General features: G+C 50.8%; 1 protein-coding gene across 7 annotated transcripts in view; it reads left to right on the plus strand.

Moving 5' to 3' along the window:
- The window catches only part of slc26a10 (solute carrier family 26 member 10), a 249,493-nt gene that overhangs the window by 38,217 nt on the left and 191,998 nt on the right, over nt 1-19,278 (plus strand). For all 7 annotated transcript variants that reach the window (XM_068024699.1, XM_068024694.1, XM_068024698.1 and 4 more), the window contains 6 exons: nt 1,760-1,842; nt 4,119-4,266; nt 5,785-5,898; nt 7,537-7,614; nt 8,475-8,570; nt 8,818-8,924. In XM_068024699.1, the coding sequence (XP_067880800.1) occupies nt 1,760-1,842; nt 4,119-4,266; nt 5,785-5,898; nt 7,537-7,614; nt 8,475-8,570; nt 8,818-8,924 (626 nt within the window). The remainder of the gene's footprint in view (nt 1-1,759; nt 1,843-4,118; nt 4,267-5,784; nt 5,899-7,536; nt 7,615-8,474; nt 8,571-8,817; nt 8,925-19,278) is intronic.

A 19,278-nucleotide genomic window follows, 5' to 3' on the forward strand; every position in this document is an offset into this window, starting at 1 on the left:
ATACAAACCTAGTCTTTGCGGCCCATCCTCATAATTTAACCCTCTAAGCCCTTTCCCCGCAATAGCACACAGTGCCCTATTCAAGTGTTGTCCTCCCACCTGTGGGATTTGGCCTTCAATCCAATTTAAACAGGTAGCTTTACGAATTCCTGTCTCGGCAAGCTGGTACTTAAGCTATAGGGGTTTGGGTGGGGTCACCTCAGAGAAGGTGACAGTAACAGTTCTTATAGAGTGCTTCACACGCACAGAGCCACCTCAAAGTGTTCGAAAGACTTAACTTTATATTGCCTTTCATAACCACAGGGTGTCCCAAATGCTTTACAGTACGTTGGAAACGTGGCAACCAATTTGCGCACAGCAAGCTCCCACAAATAACAATGTGAGAAGGACCAGATAATCTGTTTTACTCTTAGAGGTTGAGGGATAAATATTGGACAAGATACCGGGGAGAACTCCCCTGCTCTTCTTCCAAATAGCATCATGGGATTATTTGCATCCACCAGAGGGCACTGACACAGCCTTGGCTTAATGTCTCATCCGAAAGACAGCACTTCTAATAGTGTAGCACTCCCTCAGTATTGCAGTGGAACATCAGCTTTGATTGTTGTGCTTAAATCTCTGGAGTGGGACTTGAACCTGCAACTTTCTAACTCAGATGTGAGAGAGCTACCAATTGAGCCACTGGCTTCTAATTTAGGTTCACAAAGGAGAACACAAATAACTTCCCAGAAATGTTAGGGAACCAAATGGGTTTACGAAAGGGAAATCATGCTTAACAAATCTACTGGAGTTTTTTGGGGATGTAACTAGTAGAATAGATAAGGAAGAACCAGTGGATGTGGTGTATTTGGATTTTCAGAAGGCTTTTGATAAGGTCCCATGTAAGAGGTGAGTGTGCAAAATTAAAGCACATGGGTTTTGGGGGTAATATACTGGCAAGGATTGAGAATTGGTTGACAGACAGTAAAAACAGAGAGTAGGAATAAATGGGTCTTTTTTTGGGTGGCAGGCAGTGATTAGTGGGGTACCGCAGGGATCAGTGCTTGGGCTCCAGCTATTCACAATATATATTAATGACTTGGGTGAGGGAACTAAATGTAATATTTCCAAGTTTGCAGACGACACAAAGCGGTGGTGGGGGGGGGGGGGGGGGTTGGTGTGGAGGGGTGTTGGGCGACGGGGGGAAGTGAGCTGTGAGGAGGATGCAAAGAGGCTCCAATGTGATTTAGACAAGTTGGGTGAGTGGGCAAATGCATGGCAGATGCAGTATAATGTGAATAAATGTGAGGTTATCCACTTTGGTTGTAAAAACAGAAAGGCAGATTATTATCTAAATGGTGATAGATTGGGAAAGGGGGAGGTGCAATGAGACCTGGGTGCCCTTGTACACCAGTCGCTGAAAGCAAGCATTCAGGTGCAGCAAGCAGTTAGGAAGGCGAGTGGTATATTGGCCTTCATTGCAAGAGAATTTGAGTACAGGAGCAAGGATGTTCACCTTCATTGCTTTCTATTTCCCTCCTGGTGTTTGATATGCTTTGTCTTTCAACACACCATTAACATATTGTTTGCCTTTGATCCATGACCTTCTGGTTGGTTATTCTCTGTGACCTTGAATGGCGGAGCAGGGCCGAATGGCCTACTCCTGCTCCTATTTTTCTATGTTTCTGTGTTTCTATTGCACTGTTAAATGTATGAAGTTCTGATCATCTGAAATGAGTAAAAGTATTGGACCTAACTGTCCACTTTGCTTTTTTAACAGGTTATAGTGGCCACTGCAGTCACCTTTGCAACATCCCTTGATGAGTGCTGTAATGTCCAGATAGTGGGACATATCCCCGCAGGGTGAGCTCATCTTTCTCAAGAAGATTCAAAGCACAGTAAGGAACGGTGTGTGACAGTTACCACAAGTGGCTTGCGTGGATAATTGTGAATTGGGTTTCGTGACTCCTGCCCAGCGGGTCCCTTTGCCTTCAGGGAAAAAAAAACACTCCAGTTTGCAAGTGACGTATATTCGAAGGTTCCTGGTCATCAAGCTGAGTCGGCCTGCCAGCTTACAAAATTTCTAGTTGGGTCTTCGGGAAATCGCACATAAGTTCATTCTTATCATTTAGAATGTAGCTCCAGGCCTGAGACTTCGGCCTCCAGTCAGGTATAACCCCATGTATATGGGCTGCCTGGAACTCCTACTTTTCTAATTCCTGAGAAGATGCTGACAGCAGGGTAGTTGGGGTGGGGTGGGGATGGGGGTAGGTGGGTGGTGGGAAGCACATTAGTAGAGCTCCTCTTTTACTGGTTTAAATTTAAGAAGACCAACAATCTGTGGCCCTTCAGTGGTGGAAGAGCTGTGATTTAATGCAGGATCTCCATACGCTGGGCCTCAGCCTTCCCTGGGAGTTTCCGCTGGGCCTTGTTGGGAGTACAGCCTATGCCTACCCCCAAAACACGATCAATGATGTCGGAAGCGGCATAACCAGGGAGGGCTATCCCAGAGCAGGGGTTCCCTTGCCATCCCCATCTCTGCACCCCAACCCCCCAACACTGGCCTAGCAGGATGTTGGCGTGTATGGAATTCACCTGAGAATCCAGGTCTGGGGCATGACCCGAAGCTCAAAAGGCTAAAAATGTTTGAGGCCTATTTTGGGGGTGCTGATGAGCATCATTGCAACATCTTGCCAGGGAAGAGGGCAGTTGGGCAGAAAACCCTCGACTTAGCACCATCGACCGTAATTTCCAGCCTCCTTTAGGATCCCAGCCCTTATGTCAGAATCAACAGCCTGCGACATTTTGAGGCCTAAATGCTTCAACTTCTTGGACAATAACCCAACATTGTCTATACCTTTGAATTAACTCCAAGGCAAGTTTAAAAGGTCTTTAAAAGGGTGCAACAGATGTCCTAAGCTCTTTTTAAACTCAGACTAGCACTATGCCAGCTCTATGACGTGTCAAACCCTAATGCCGTTACCCCAAGATTACCCCCTCCATAGATCTCTGAAATCGCCCTCCTGGAAGGTTTCTCACCCACAATAGTTCTCCACCAAACTGACTCCGAGGTTAGAGGACTGATTGGGAAGTATATTTTGACTGAACTGTGTAGGAGAAGGACTGAAATAGTTGCCTTGCCTCTGCATGCTGCTTTACCAAGTTTATCAAAATACTAACATGACCACAGCATTCACCCATTTGATGGGTGGTTGCGGTAACTGCAATAGCAGAGCAGGAGACTCCGACTGAGATATCCAAGTTCAATACCCGACCTTGACGGCCTTTGTCAGTCATGATTGTCTGGGGGAGGGTGCAAAAAAAAAATACCCGGAGGAGGCGTCCTTTTAGATATTGCTCAAATCCATGGCACTTGTAGGTCAGTCACTCAAGGTCTTCAGGGAGATAAAGCATGGGCCCATCTCTCAAAGGGAATACATGAATTGAAGGGAAGGCAACCTGGGAGGGACTGAGGAGGAAAGATTTAGGTGCCAGGTTCTTGTCAGGATGGCTTTGGATGGAGTTGGGTTCTCGGTTTATAAAATGGTAATAGTTTCTATCCAACTAAGCGAAGCAGCTGATGTCAGAAATTGGAGACACGGGCAAAGACTTCTTGGCACCCATGAAGTTTCTTCGTTTGACTCATCACCACAGCACCAAGTTGTTAATTTGGACAAGAGAAGTGACATGTTGGGGGTGGGGGCGGCGGGGGGATGAAGTTGGTCTTGGACAGCAGCACGAAATGGGCGACGATGAATTGGCAGCTTGTTTTACGCCATACTTGACTTCCTTTTCCAATAAGGTCCCTTGTGGCGTAGAACAGGTGGCTGATTCGCCATCTTCCGTTACACCCAGATGGTGAAGACCAATTTCACTCACCCCATTGCCTTTTGAATGGAAGAGCTAGCTGGAAGGGATGGATAGAAAGTCTTTGAGTCTGAGCAGGGAGGGTGAAAGCAAATCTCTTTACAACCAATACCAATGAGTTCCATCCAGCTTCCAACACCAGCATCTGAACTTAAAGGGGACACCAACAAAAAGTTAAACTGGCGTCTTTCCATCTTCTCTATTAGTTGTCATTTGTCTTGCTCTATCTCAAAACACAATGAAATAACCCACTTTCTGTATTTTCTTCCCAGATTCCCAAACCCTCAGTTGCCAGCCTTGGGAAGCATCCCTAGCATAATTGGAGACACGATTGCAATTACCTTTGTTGGCTATGCTGTATCTGTATCATTGGCGATGATCTACGCAGACAAGCACAGATACAAGATTGACCCCAACCAGGTCTGTAACATCAAAATGCAGACTGTCGCTTGAAAGGTTATTGGGGTATTTTCATTTCATAAGCCCCATTCAGTCGCTGTGAGAGGACAGGCCCTGAGTAAAGGCACATTCTCACACCTCAAAATAAAATGGTGCAGAGGAGGTCATAAACCACAGTACAGAAAATTCATTTTTTCCCTTCCAAGTTTCCCCTCTCCTGAAGGCACTGACTCTTGATGATGAGTTTGTGACTGTTGGCAGACTATCTTCCCAATAGGGCATCACAAAGGGAGCCCTGATTTCATCCTGGCTTGATGCCCACTTGTACATTTTCCAGCAGCAGTCACTGGGCAGTAATCAGAAGTAAGAATCCTGGCTGGTGTTTTCCCTAGGTGCCCTATAGGGACACTGACGCCAATTGTGGTGAGGGTACTACCACCCTGGCTAACTCAGCATAGACCAGGGCCAGGATTGTCAATTGCCCATGGTGAAGAAAATGTTTTGGCAAAAAGGGTTATTGTGTCAGAGCGGGTGTAGTACCTTTTCATTGGTAGTTTGGCCACTTCTCTGCGTTGTGAGGCTGCTGGCCCTCTGATTTCCTGCCTCTTCTACTCTGCAAGGCAGCGGCAAGCCCAGTCATGGCTGCCGTCTGCCTTTGAGGGGTGGACTCAGCAGTTGGCTCCCGCCTCTTGGCAGCTCTCGGCGCCACTAACTGGGCACTGAGCTCACCACCAACCCAATTAGGTGATCTGCATTTGAAGATAGCACAGGGTCGGGACCCGGAAATGAACTGGGCTTCGGGTTCCCAACCCCGTGTTGAAAATTCAACCGCAGGGATTGAATAAATCTGTCTGGCTGAAATTTATGGGGTGGGGGGATGGGAGGCAATGTCTTCACCAATTGAGCCATTGAGGAAGTCAAATGCTGATCACATTGGAATCTGGAACCTTCCCATTGGAACCAAATAGTTAAAATGCTGTCGACTAATTATCCTTCCTCTTGGCTTTTACTGCACAGATCCATGTAACCCCTGGATGGATGTTGTCAGCAGATTTAGTATTTTATCCCTATCCCGTAACTCATCCCTAATGCAGATCTGAATAACTGTACAGAGCAAGAATATCATTGCTGTATACATATCCAATTTTCTCCTCCACGCCTCTGTTATAGGAACAGCAGGAGGCCATTCAGCCCCTTGAGCCCATTCTGCCATTCAGTTCGATCATGACTGATCTGTATCTTAACTCCATCTACCATCTCCATCTGTGATACTGTGTTCAGCTCTGGGTACTGCACCTCAAGAAAGATATATTGGCCTTGGACGGGGTGCAGTGCAGATTCACCAGAATGAAACAAGGGTTAAAAAGGTAAAATTATGAGGCCAGATTGCAAACGCGGGGCTTGCATTCCCTTGAATATAGAAGATTAAGTGGTGATCTGATTGAGGTGTCTGAATGAAAAGCAGCCAATTAGGACAGATTTTTTATTTCCTCCTATCCTATACATCTCTAATAACATATTTCTTTCACTGTTTCTTAGGAGTTGTTGGCTCATGGGATTTCCAACACCATCTCCTCCCTTTTTACCTGTTTCCCAAGTTCAGCTTCACTGGCTACTAGCAATATCCTAGAGAGTGCCGGCAGCTACACACAGGTAGGTATATTATTAGGGAGGGTGTCAAGGCCTTGGACGGGGTGCAGACGAGATTTACTGGAATGGTTCCAGGGATGAGAGACTTCAGTTATGTGAAGAGACTGGAGAAGAAGGGGTTGTTCTCCTTAGAGCAGAGAAGGTTAAGAGGAGAATTGATAGAAGTGTTCAAAATCATGAATGGTTTTGATAGAGTAAATAAGGAGAACCTATTTCCAGTGGCAGAAGGATCAGTAACTGGATGAAGGGCTGGCACAGACACAATGGACCGAACGGCCTCCTTCTGTGTTGCATCACTCTGTCATCAAACGATTCAAAGTTGATAACTCTTGGCGAGTTGGCAATCTCACTGTGGCATCCCGGAAGGTGGCAAATGGGTAGCAAGCAATTCCGCACAGGATGGAGACATTAACAGTGGCAGGTGATCTGTTGCATTGCCCAGGGGTCCTAGAAGAAGATGGGGGTTGGGGAGAATTATGAATGGCACAAGAAGAATTATGAATCAAATGAATAACCTGATGTCCACCATGTTGGAGTGGTAGACTCCAAATTTGCAGCCCTGAGTTAAGATCACAAGTGATTAGATGAAACGGTTGATTGTTAATTGTTGTTTCACCATTGGAACCCAGATTGAAAGATAGGCCAAGCAAAGGCGCTTCATGGGAGCATTATCAATAAAAATTTGACACCGAGCCACAGAACGAGATATCAAGGCAGATGGCCAAAAGCTTGGTCAAAGAGGGTTTTAAGGAGTGTCGTAATGGAAGAGAGAGAGGTAGGATCCTACCTGAGATGCGTTTGTGCACGCTCAGCCGAGTTCCGATTAGATTGTGGGCCCACAGCATAAAACTGCTCCGAGTGTAGCACTAATTTGGAAATCTCACTTACACAGGTCACAAGGGTGTTGGATGTGGAACTGTCACAGTCATTCAAGGTTGGAGTTAGGACATGCTATGAGGGGCACAGTCACAGCTGGAGAGGGACAGCCTGGGAAATAGAAAGGCATTCCATTCCTCTTCACTCTCTTTCTAAGCACAGAGATTCAGTAAGGGGAAGAAAGCTCAGCCTCGCCGGACACCAATGCAAGAGTTACTCAAGAGGCTCAAATTCAAGGACTAGCAACAATATGTGTGGAGATACTTATGGATTAGACTATCCTGCTTTCTACCAAAGATGAAGGGCATTAACTTGGGCATGGTGTGGAGTGGGAGAATGAAATAGGGACAACATTGGATGGAAATAAAATCAGGGTAAAGAGAAAACCTTGCATTTATATAGCACCTTTCACAACCTTGGGATGTTCCAAAGCATTTTACGGCCAATGAAGTACTTTTGAGGGAAAAACATTGGGGAGGACACTTGGAGATTTCCCTGCTTTCCTTTAAATAGTGACCTGCAATCTTTGACTTTCACCTGAGAGGGCAAACAAGGCCTTGGATTAGCAGCTCATCTGAAAGATGGAACCTCTGACAATGCAGCACTCTGTTACTAGGGGTGTCAACATAGACATGGTGCTCAAGAACTCTTGATTGGGAAGCGAACCCACAGCTTTCTAGCTTTAGAGGTGAGCGTGTTCCTAGTGAAGTAGATGGAAGGTATCATGTGTTGCACCTCATTCACTTTTCCATTTCTGTTTTGCAGCTTGCTGGGTTTTTTACCTGTCTTGTCGTCTTGGTGGTGCTACTTTTGATTGGTCCACTGTTTTACTTCCTGCCCAAGGTAAGTGAGATTACCAAATCGAACATTTAACAGAAAGTGTCAAAAGGCTTCTACCGCATTGTCCCAAAATGCAATGCGATTATTTGCATCTACTGTTTTGCCTACAATCAGTCAAGATTTCTCAGCCTTAGTTTGTGCTGTTATGGAGAATTCCACCTGTAAATACTGTATTTTAGTCACCACTGGAGAGGGAGGAAATTCCATTAGTTGTCCTTTCTGCAATGCATTTTGGGAAGAATTACATAGCATGACCCCAAAGTGTAAAAATTCAGGACCCATGGCCGAGGTGGGGACTCCCTAAACTGGGATTTCTTCTGCCCTCTTCACCATCAGTTTGCCAGTGCCCGTTAAGCAGGCGTGACTGCCCAGATGAAACAGGGGGCTCACCTGCCTGGATTCTCCTCCAAGCTACTGCCCATCTAAGGGGCGGTAAACAGAGGAAAATGTGTTCTCGTGCATTGATGCCTCAAAGACAGCAGGTTTAATGCTGCTCTCTGGAGAGGCAATGCCTCTGTGCTTGCTCCTTGCAGCCCACTGCGGTTGGACACAGCTAGTCAGTGTCATCATCGACACGGGCAGCAGAGTTTCTGATGCGCAAGGGCAAGCAATAATATAGCCTATGAAAAGGCCGAGAGCCGTACAGATTTCCAGAGCAATAGCTTTGACCTGGAGGAAATACATGGAGTTGAAAGAGAAGTTGGGGGTGGATATAAGGTCAGTCAAGCGGAGAAGGGGCTGAGAACTCAATATGTCTTCATCATTGGACATTTCGTTCAAATGGTAAATGCCATTTTCTTGTGGGAGATGGAGTGAGCAATGTAGATCAGAGGTAATATTAATAAAATGACTTGTCTTCTCAGGCAGTCCTGGCCTGTATTAATGTCACCAGCCTGCGCCAGATGTTCCTCCAGTTTCAGGATCTTCCAGAGCTTTGGAGAGTCAGCAAGATGGACTTTGTAAGTTGCTCAAATTGGCCTCCGTTTTATGACTTTGTTATTTGGCGGACCCACGATAAGAAGTCTAATAACTGGCTTGCAAGCAATCAGGAGCAGGTTGGGTTTTGGCCTCCCCATCTCAACGAATTCAACAGAGACCAGGGGTTGAACTGGAAACTTCCTTTTCTGTTCGGTCCCGTGACACACACAGTCTTCATCATGACCTGTAACTGTTTGATCCTCCTTAACACCCACTGTCCTTTTGCAGATGGTCTGGGTAGTCACGTGGCTGGCTGTAATCACGCTCAACGCAGACCTTGGACTTGCCGTGGGGGTAGTGTTTTCGATGATGACTGTGATCTTTCGCACTCAGAGGTACGGTAACCAGTTACTGCAGCACAATTAGCATCAGATACATATAAACCTGACCTCCTCTGGGGCCCTCACTGCACACAGTTGGTTCAACTCTGACATATATATTGTTTCATAGATGGGTAAGTTCGCCAATCCCATGCTGCAAGTTGTGCGGGGGGGGGGCATGATTAAAGAGTTCAGTTTGTGGAAAATCAGAGCTTTAGTATTATAGCACAACCTTTAACCCCATGCTCCCTTTGACCATGAATTGGTGAATTTAGCCCATGGAGAATACATCCCAGCATGCAGGCGTTATATATCTGCTGGACGTTTTTGTGTCTGGGAGACCAGCAGGAGTCAGGGATTTGTGTCTGGGAGACCAGCAGGAGTCAGGGATTTGTGTCTGGGAGATGAACAGGGGTCAGGGATTTGTGACTGGGAGACCAGCAGGGGTCAGAGATTTGTGTCTGGGACACCAGCAGGAGGCAGGGAGTTGTGTCTGGGAGACCAGCAGGAGTCAGGGAGTTGTGTCTGGGAGACCAGCAGGAGTCAGGGATTTGTGTCTGGGAGACCAGCAGGAGTCAGAGATTTGTGTCTGGGAGACCAACAGGAGTCAGGGATTTGTGTCTGGGAGACCAGCAGGAGTCAGGGATTCGTGACTGACATACCAGCAGGAGGCAGGGATTTGTGTCTGAGATACCAGCAGGAGGCAGGGATTTGTGTCTGAGACAACAGCAGGAGTCAGGGAGTTGTGTCTGGGAGACCTGCAGGAGTCAGGGATTTGTGTCTGGGAGACCAACAGGAGTCAGGGATTTGTGTCTGGGAGACCAGCAGGAGTCAGGGATTTGTGTCTGGGAGATGAACAGGGGTCTGGGATGTGTGTCTGGGAGACCAGCAGGAGTCAGAGATTTGTGTCTGGGACACCAGCAGGAGTCAGGGATTTGTGTCTGAGACACCAGCAGGAGTCAGGGAGTTGTGTCTGGGAGACCAGCAGGAGTCAGGGATTTGTGTCTGGGAGACCAGCAGGAGTCAGAGATTTGTGTCTGGGAGACCAACAGGAGTCAGGGATTTGTGTCTGGGAGACCAACAGGAGTCAGGGATTTGTGTCTGGGAGACCAGCAGGAGTCAGGGATTTGTGTCTGGGAGATGAACAGGGGTCTGGGATGTGTGTCTGGGAGACCAGCAGGCAGGGATTTATGTCTGGGACACCAGCAGGGGTCAGGGATTTGTCTGGGAGACCAGCAGGAGTCAGGGATTTGTGTCGGGGACACCAGCAGGAGGCAGGGATTTGTGTCTGGGACACCAGCAGGAGTCAGGGATTTGTGTCTGGGAGACCAGCAGGAGTCAGGGATTTGTGTCTGGGAGACCAGCAGGAGTCAGGGATTTGTCTGGGAGATGAACAGGGGTCAGGGATTTGTGTCTGGGACACCAGCAGGAGTCAGGGATTTGTGTCTGGGAGACCAGCAGGAGTCAGGGATTTGTGTCTGAGACACCAGCAGGAGTCAGGGAGTTGTGACTGGGAGACCAGCAGGAATCAGATTTGTGTCTGGGAGACCAACAGGAGTCAGATTTGTGTCTGGGAGACCAACAGGAGTCAGGGATTTGTGTCTGGGAGACCAGCAGGAGTCAGGGATTTGTGTCTGGGAGATGAACCGGGGTCTGGGATTTGTGTCTGGGAGACCAGCAGGCAGGGATTTAGGTCTGGGACACCAGCAGGGGTCAGGGATTTGTCTAGGAGACCAGCAGGAATCAGGGATTTGTGTCGGGACACCAGCAGGAGTCAGGGATTTGTGTCTAGGACACCAGCAGGAGTCAGAGATTTGTGTCTGGGAGACCAACAGGAGTCAGGGATTTGTGTCTGGGAGACCAGCAGGAGTCAGGGATTTGTGACTGAGATACCAGCAGGAGGCAGGGATTTGTGTCTGAGATACCAGCAGGAGGCAGGGATTTGTGTCTGAGACACCAGCAGGAGTCAGGGATTTGTGTCTGGGAGACCAGCAGGAGTCAGGGATTTGTGTCTGGGAGATGAACAGGGGTCTGGGATTTGTGTCTGGGAGACCAGCAGGCAGGGATTTATGTCTGGGACACCAGCAGGGGTCAGGGATTTGTCTGGGAGACCAGCAGGAGTCAGGGCTTTGTGTTGGGACACCAGCAGGAGTCAGGGATTTGTGTCTGGGAGACCAGCAGGAGTCAGGGATTTGTGTCTGGGACACCAGCAGGAGTCAGGGATTTGTCTGGGAGATGAACAGGGGTCAGGGATTTGTGTCTGGGACACCAGCAGGAGTCAGGGATTTGTGTCTGAGACACCAGCAGGAGTCAGGGAGTTGTGTCTGGGAGACCAGCAGGAATCAGATTTGTGTCTGGGAGACCAACAGGAGTCAGATTTGTGTCTGGGAGACCAACAGGAGTCAGGGATTTGTGTCTGGGAGACCAGCAGGAGTCAGGGATTTGTGTCTGGGAGATGAACAGGGCTCTGGGATTTGTGTCTGGGAGACCAGCAGGCAGGGATTTATGTCTGGGACACCAGCAGGGGTCAGGGATTTGTGTCTGAGATACTAGCAGGAGGCAGGGATTTGTGTCTGAGATACCAGCAGGAGGCAGGGATTTGTGTCTGAGACACCAACAGGAGTCAGGGATTTGTGTCTGGGAGACTAGCAGGAGGCAGGGATTTGTGTCTGAGATACCAGCAGGAGTCAGGGATTTGTGTCTGAGACACCAGCAGGAGTCAGGGAGTTGTGTCTGGGAGACCAGCAGGAGTCAGGGATTTGTGTCTGGGAGACCAGCAGGAGTCAGGCATTTGTGTCTGGGACACCAGCAGGAGTCAGGGATTTGTGTCTGAGATACCAGCAGGAGGCAGGGATTTGTGTCTGATACCAGCAGGAGGCAGGGATATGTGTCTGAGACACCAGCAGGAGTCAGGGATTTGTGTCTGGGAGACCAGCAGGAGTCAGATTTGTGTCTGGGAGACCAACAGGAGTCAGATCTGTGTCTGGGAGAGCAACAGGAGTCAGGGATTTGTGTCTGGGAGACCAGCAGGAGTCAGGGATTTGTGTCTGGGAGATGAACAGGGGTCTGGGATTTGTGTCTGGGAGACCAGCAGGCAGGGATTTATGTCTGGGACACCAGCAGGCGTCAGGGATTTGTCTGGGAGACCAGCAAGAATCAGGGATTTGTGTCTGAGACACCAGCAGGAGTCAGGGAGTTGTGTCTGGGAGACCAGCAGGAGTCAGGGATTTGTGTCTGGGAGACCAGCAGGGGTCAGAGATTTGTGTCTGGGACACCAGCAGGAGGCAGGGAATTGTGTCTGAGACACCAGCAGGAGTCAGGGATTTGTGTCTGAGACACCAGCAGGAGTCAGGGAGTTGTGTCTGGGAGACCAGCAGGAGTCAGGGATTTGTGTCTGGGAGACCAGCAGGAGCCAGGGATTTGTGTCTGGGACACCATCAGGAGTCAGGGATTTGTGTCTGAGATACCAGCAGGAGGCAGGGATTTGTGTCTGAGATACCAGCAGGAGGCAGGGATTTGTGTCTGGGAGACCAGCAGGAGTCAGTGATTTGTGTCTGGGAGACCAGCAGGAGTCAGGGATTTGTGTCTGGGAGATAAACCGGGGTCTGGGATTTGTGTCTGGGAGACCAGCAGGCTGGGATTTAGGTCTGGGACACCAGCAGGGGTCAGGGATTTGTCTGGGAGACCAGCAGGAATCAGGGATTTGTGTCGGGACACCAGCAGGAGTCAGGGATTTGTGTCTGGGACACCAGCAGGAGTCAGGGATATGTGTCTGGGAGACCAGCAGGCGTCAGGGATTTGAGTCTGGGAGAACAGCAGGAGTCAGGGATTTGTGTCTGGGAGATGAACAGGGGTCTGGGATTTGTGTCTGGGAGACCAGCAGGCAGGGATTTATGTCTGGGACACCAGCAGGGGTCAGGGATTTTTCTGGGAGACCAGCAGGAGTCAGGGATTTGTGTCGGGGACACCAGCAGGAGGCAGGGATTTGTGTCTGGGACACCAGCAGGAGTCGGGGATTTGTGTCTGGGAGACCAGCAGGAGTCAGGGATTTGTGTCTGGGAGACCAGCAGGAGTCAGGGATTTGTCTTGGAGATGAACAGGGGTCAGGTATTTGTGTCTGGGACACCAGCAGGAGTCAGAGATTTGTGTCTGGGACACCAGCAGGAGTCAGGGATTTGTGTCTGAGACACCAGCAGGAGTCAGGGAGTTGTGTCTGGGAGACCAGCAGGAATCAGATTTGTGTCTGGGAGACCAACAGGAGTCAGATTTGTGTCTGGGAGACCAACAGGAGTCAGGGATTTGTGTCTGGGAGACCAGCAGGAGTCAGGGATTTGTGTCTGGGAGATGAACCGGGGTCTGGGATTTGTGTCTGGGAGACCAGCAGGCAGGGATTTAGGTCTGGGACACCAGCAGGGGTCAGGGATTTGTCTGGGAGACCAGCAGGAATCAGGGATTTGTGTCGGGACACCAGCAGGAGTCAGGGATTTGTGTCTGGGACACCAGCAGGAGTCAGGGATATGTGTCTGGGAGACCAGCAGGCGTCAGGGATTTGTGTCTGGGAGACCAGCAGGAGTCAGGGATTTGTGTCTGGGAGACCAGCAGGAGTCAGGGATTTGTCTGGGAGATGAACAGGGGTCAGGGATTTGTGTCTGGGACACCAGCAGGAGTCAGGGATTTGCGTCTGGGAGACCAGCAGGGGTCAGAGATTTGTGTCTGGGACACCAGCAGGAGGCAGGGAGTTGTGTCTGGGAGACCAGCAGGAGTCAGGGATTTGTGTCTGGGAGACCAGCAGGAGTCAGAGATTTGTGTCTGGGAGACCAACAGGCGTCAGGGATTTGTGTCTGGGAGACCAGCAGGAGTCAGGGATTTTGTGACTGAGATACCAGCAGGAGGCAGGGATTTGTGTCTGAGATACCAGCAGGAGGCAGGGATTTGTGTCTGAGACACCAGCAGGAGTCAGGGATTTGTGTCTGGGAGACAAGCAGGAGTCAGGGATTTGTGTCTGGGAGATGAACAGGGGTCTGGGATTTGTGTCTGTTAGACCAGCAGGCAGGGATCTATGTCTGGGACACCAGCAGGGGTCAGGGATTTGTCTGGGAGACCAGCAGGAGTCAGGGATTTGTGTCGGGACACCAGCAGGAGTCAGGGATTTGTGTCTGGGAGACCAGCAGGAGTCAGGGATTTGTGTCTGGGAGATTAGCAGGAGTCAAGGATTTGTCTGGGAGATGAACAGGGGTCAGGGATTTGTGTCTGGGACACCAGCAGGAGTCAGGGATTTGTGTCTGGGAGACCAGCAGGGGTCAGAGATTTGTGTCTGGGACACCAGCAGGAGTCAGGGATTTGTGTCAGAGACACCAGCAGGAGTCAGGGAGTTGTGTCTGGGAGACCAGCAGGAATCAGATTTGTGTCTGGGAGACCAACAGGAGTCAGATTTGTGTCTGGGAGACCAACAGGAGTCAGGGATTTGTGTCTGGGAGACCAGCAGGAGTCAGGGATTTGTGTCTGGGAGATGAACAGGGGTCTGGGATTTGTGTCTGTTAGACCAGCAGGCAGGGATCTATGTCTGGGACACCAGCAGGGGTCAGGGATTTGTCTGGGAGACCAGCAGGAGTCAGGGATTTGTGTCGGGACACCAGCAGGAGTCAGGGATTTGTGTCTGGGAGACCAGCAGGAGTCAGGGATTTGTGTCTGGGAGATTAGCAGGAGTCAAGGATTTGTCTGGGAGATGAACAGGGGTCAGGGATTTGTGTCTGGGACACCAGCAGGAGTCAGGGATTTGTGTCTGGGAGACCAGCAGGGGTCAGAGATTTGTGTCTGGGACACCAGCAGGAGTCAGGGATTTGTGTCAGAGACACCAGCAGGAGTCAGGGAGTTGTGTCTGGGAGACCAGCAGGAATCAGATTTGTGTCTGGGAGACCAACAGGAGTCAGATTTGTGTCTGGGAGACCAACAGGAGTCAGGGATTTGTGTCTGGGAGACCAGCAGGAGTCAGGGATTTGTGTCTGGGAGATGAACAGGGGTCTGGGATTTGTGTCTGGGAGACCAGCAGGCAGGGATTTATGTCTGGGACACCAGCAGGGGTCAGGGATTTGTCTGGGAGACCAGCAGGAATCAGGGATTTGTGTCTGGGACACCAGCAGGGGTCAGGGATTTGTGTCTGGGACACCAGCAGGAGTCAGGGATATGTGTCTGGGAGACCAGCAGGCGTCAGGGATTTGTGCCTGGGAGACCAGCAGGAGTGAGGGATTTGTCTGGGAGATGAACAGGGGTCAGGGATTTGTGTCTGGGACACCAGCAGGAGTCAGGGATTTGTGTCTGGGAGACCAGCAGGGGTCAGAGATTTGTGTCTGGGACACCAGCAGGAGGCAGGGATTTGTGTCTGAGACACCAGCAGGAGTCAGGGAGTTGTGTCTGGGAGACCAGCAGGAGTCAGGGATTTGTGTTTGGGAGACCAGCAGGAGACAGGGATTTGTGTCTGGGACACCAGCAGGAGTCAGGGATTTGTGTCTGAGATACCAGCAGGAGGCAGGGATTTTTGTCTGAGATACCAGCAGGAGGCAGGGATTTGTGTCTGAGACACCAACAGGAGTCAGGGGTTTGTGTCTGGGAGACTAGCAGGAGGCAGGGATTTGTGTCTGAGATACCAGCAGGAGTCAGGGATTTGTGTCTGGGACACCAGCAGGAGTCAGAGATTTGTGTCTGGGACACCAGCAGGAGTCAGGGATTTGTGTCTGAGACACCAGCAGGAGTCAGGGAGTTGTGTCTGGGAGACCAGCAGGAATCAGATTTGTGTCTGGGAGACCAACAGGAGTCAGATTTGTGTCTGGGAGACCAACAGGAGTCAGGGATTTGTGTCTGGGAGACCAGCAGGAGTCAGGGATTTGTGTCTGGGAGATGAACCGGGGTCTGGGATTTGTGTCTGGGAGACCAGCAGGCAGGGATTTAGGTCTGGGACACCAGCAGGGGTCAGGGATTTGTCTGGGAGACCAGCAGGAATCAGGGATTTGTGTCGGGACACCAGCAGGAGTCAGGGATTTGTGTCTGGGACACCAGCAGGAGTCAGGGATATGTGTCTGGGAGACCAGCAGGCGTCAGGGATTTGTGTCTGGGAGACCAGCAGGAGTCAGGGATTTGTGTCTGGGAGACCAGCAGGAGTCAGGGATTTGTCTGGGAGATGAACAGGGGTCAGGGATTTGTGTCTGGGACACCAGCAGGAGTCAGGGATTTGCGTCTGGGAGACCAGCAGGGGTCAGAGATTTGTGTCTGGGACACCAGCAGGAGGCAGGGAGTTGTGTCTGGGAGACCAGCAGGAGTCAGGGATTTGTGTCTGGGAGACCAGCAGGAGTCAGAGATTTGTGTCTGGGAGACCAACAGGCGTCAGGGATTTGTGTCTGGGAGACCAGCAGGAGTCAGGGATTTGTGACTGAGATACCAGCAGGAGGCAGGGATTTGTGTCTGAGATACCAGCAGGAGGCAGGGATTTGTGTCTGAGACACCAGCAGGAGTCAGGGATTTGTGTCTGAGATACCAGCAGGAGTCAGGGATTTGTGTCTGGGAGATGAACAGGGGTCTGGGATTTGTGTCTGTTAGACCAGCAGGCAGGGATCTATGTCTGGGACACCAGCAGGGGTCAGGGATTTGTCTGGGAGACCAGCAGGAGTCAGGGATTTGTGTCGGGACACCAGCAGGAGTCAGGGATTTGTGTCTGGGAGACCAGCAGGAGTCAGGGATTTGTGTCTGGGAGATTAGCAGGAGTCAAGGATTTGTCTGGGAGATGAACAGGGGTCAGGGATTTGTGTCTGGGACACCAGCAGGAGTCAGGGATTTGTGTCTGGGAGACCAGCAGGGGTCAGAGATTTGTGTCTGGGACACCAGCAGGAGTCAGGGATTTGTGTCAGAGACACCAGCAGGAGTCAGGGAGTTGTGTCTGGGAGACCAGCAGGAATCAGATTTGTGTCTGGGAGACCAACAGGAGTCAGATTTGTGTCTGGGAGACCAACAGGAGTCAGGGATTTGTGTCTGGGAGACCAGCAGGAGTCAGGGATTTGTGTCTGGGAGATGAACAGGGGTCTGGGATTTGTGTCTGGGAGACCAGCAGGCAGGGATTTATGTCTGGGACACCAGCAGGGGTCAGGGATTTGTCTGGGAGACCAGCAGGAATCAGGGATTTGTGTCTGGGACACCAGCAGGGGTCAGGGATTTGTGTCTGGGACACCAGCAGGAGTCAGGGATATGTGTCTGGGAGACCAGCAGGCGTCAGGGATTTGTGCCTGGGAGACCAGCAGGAGTGAGGGATTTGTCTGGGAGATGAACAGGGGTCAGGGATTTGTGTCTGGGACACCAGCAGGAGTCAGGGATTTGTGTCTGGGAGACCAGCAGGGGTCAGAGATTTGTGTCTGGGACACCAGCAGGAGGCAGGGATTTGTGTCTGAGACACCAGCAGGAGTCAGGGAGTTGTGTCTGGGAGACCAGCAGGAGTCAGGGATTTGTGTTTGGGAGACCAGCAGGAGACAGGGATTTGTGTCTGGGACACCAGCAGGAGTCAGGGATTTGTGTCTGAGATACCAGCAGGAGGCAGGGATTTTTGTCTGAGATACCAGCAGGAGGCAGGGATTTGTGTCTGAGACACCAACAGGAGTCAGGGGTTTGTGTCTGGGAGACTAGCAGGAGGCAGGGATTTGTGTCTGAGATACCAGCAGGAGTCAGGGATTTGTGTCTGAGACACCAGCAGGAGTCAGGGAGTTGTGTCTGGGAGACCAGCAGGAGTCAGGATTTGTGTCTGGGAGACCAGCAGGAGTCAGGCATTTGTGTCTGAGATACCAGCAGGAGGCAGGGATCTGTGTCTGAGATACCAGCAGGAGACAGGGATTTGTGTCTGAGACACCAGCAGGAGTCAGGGATTTGTGTCTAGGAGACCAGCAGGAGTCAGATCTGTGTCTGGGAGACCAACAGGAGTCAGATTTGTGTCTGGGAGACCAACAGGAGTCAGGGATTTGTGTCTGGGAGATGAACAGGGGTCTGGGATTTGTGTCTGGGAGATGAACAGGGGTCTGGGATTTGTGTCTGGGAGACCAGCAGGCAGGGATTTATGTCTGGGACACCAGCAGGAGGCAGGGATTTGTCTGGGAGACCAGCAGGAATCAGGGATTTGTGTCTGAGACACCAGCAGGAGTCAGGGAGTTGTGTCTGGGAGACCAGCAGGAGTAAGGGATTTGTGTCTGGGAGACCAGCAGGAGTCAGGGATTTGTGTCTGGGCCACCAGCAGGAGTCAGGGATTTGTGTCTGGGAGACCAGCAGGAGTCAGGGAGTTGTGTCTGAGACACCAGCAGGGGTCAGGGATTTGTGTCTGAGACACCAGCAGGAGTCAGGGAGTTGTGTCTGGGAGACCAGCAGGAGTCAGGGATTTGTGTCTGGGAGACCAGCAGGAGTCAGGCATTTGTGTCTGGGACACCAGCAGGAGTCAGGGATTTGTGTCTGAGATACCAGCAGGAGGCAGGGATTTGTGTCTGAGATACCAGCTGGAGGCAGGGATTTGTGTCTGAGACACCAGCAGGAGTCAGGGATATGTGTCTGGGAGACCAGCAGGCGTCAGATTTATGTCTGGGAGACCAACAGGAGTCAGATTTGTGTCTGGGAGACCAACAGGAGTCAGGGATTTGTGTCTGGGAGACCAGCAGGAGTCAGGGATTTGTGTCTGGGAGATGAACAGGGGTCTGGGATTTGTGTCTGGGAGACCAGCAGGCAGGGATTTATGTCTGGGACACCAGCAGGGGTCAGGGATTTGTCTGGGAGACCAACAGGAATCAGGGATTTGTGTCCGGACACCAGCAGGAGTCAGGGATTTGTGTCTGGGACACCAGCAGGAGTCAGGGATATGTGTCTGGGAGACCAGCAGGAGTCAGGGATTTGTGTCTGGGAGACCAGCAGGAGTCAGGGATTTGTGTCTGGGAGACCAGCAGGAGTCAGGGATTTGTGTCTGAGATACCAGCAGGAGGCAGGGATTTGTGTCTGAGACACCAACAGGAGTCAGGGATTTGTGTCTGGGAGACTAGCAGGAGGCAGGGATTTGTGTCTGAGATACCAGCAGGAGTCAGGGATTTGTGTCTGAGACACCAGCAGGAGTCAGGGAGTTGTGTCTGGGAGACCTGCAGGAGTCAGGGATTTGTGTCTGGGAGACCAGCAGGAGTCAGATTTGTGTCTGGGAGACCAACAGGAGTCAGGGATTTGGGTCTGGGAGACCAGCAGGAGTCAGGGATTTGTGTCTGGGAGATGAACAGGGGTCTGGGATTTGTGTCTGGGACACCAGCAGGGGTCAGGGATTTGTCTGGGAGACCAGCAGGAGTCAGGGATTTGTGTCGGGACACCAGCA

The sequence above is a fragment of the Heterodontus francisci genome, chromosome X (genome assembly GCF_036365525.1).
Source record: "Heterodontus francisci isolate sHetFra1 chromosome X, sHetFra1.hap1, whole genome shotgun sequence".
NCBI lineage: Eukaryota > Metazoa > Chordata > Chondrichthyes > Heterodontiformes > Heterodontidae > Heterodontus > Heterodontus francisci.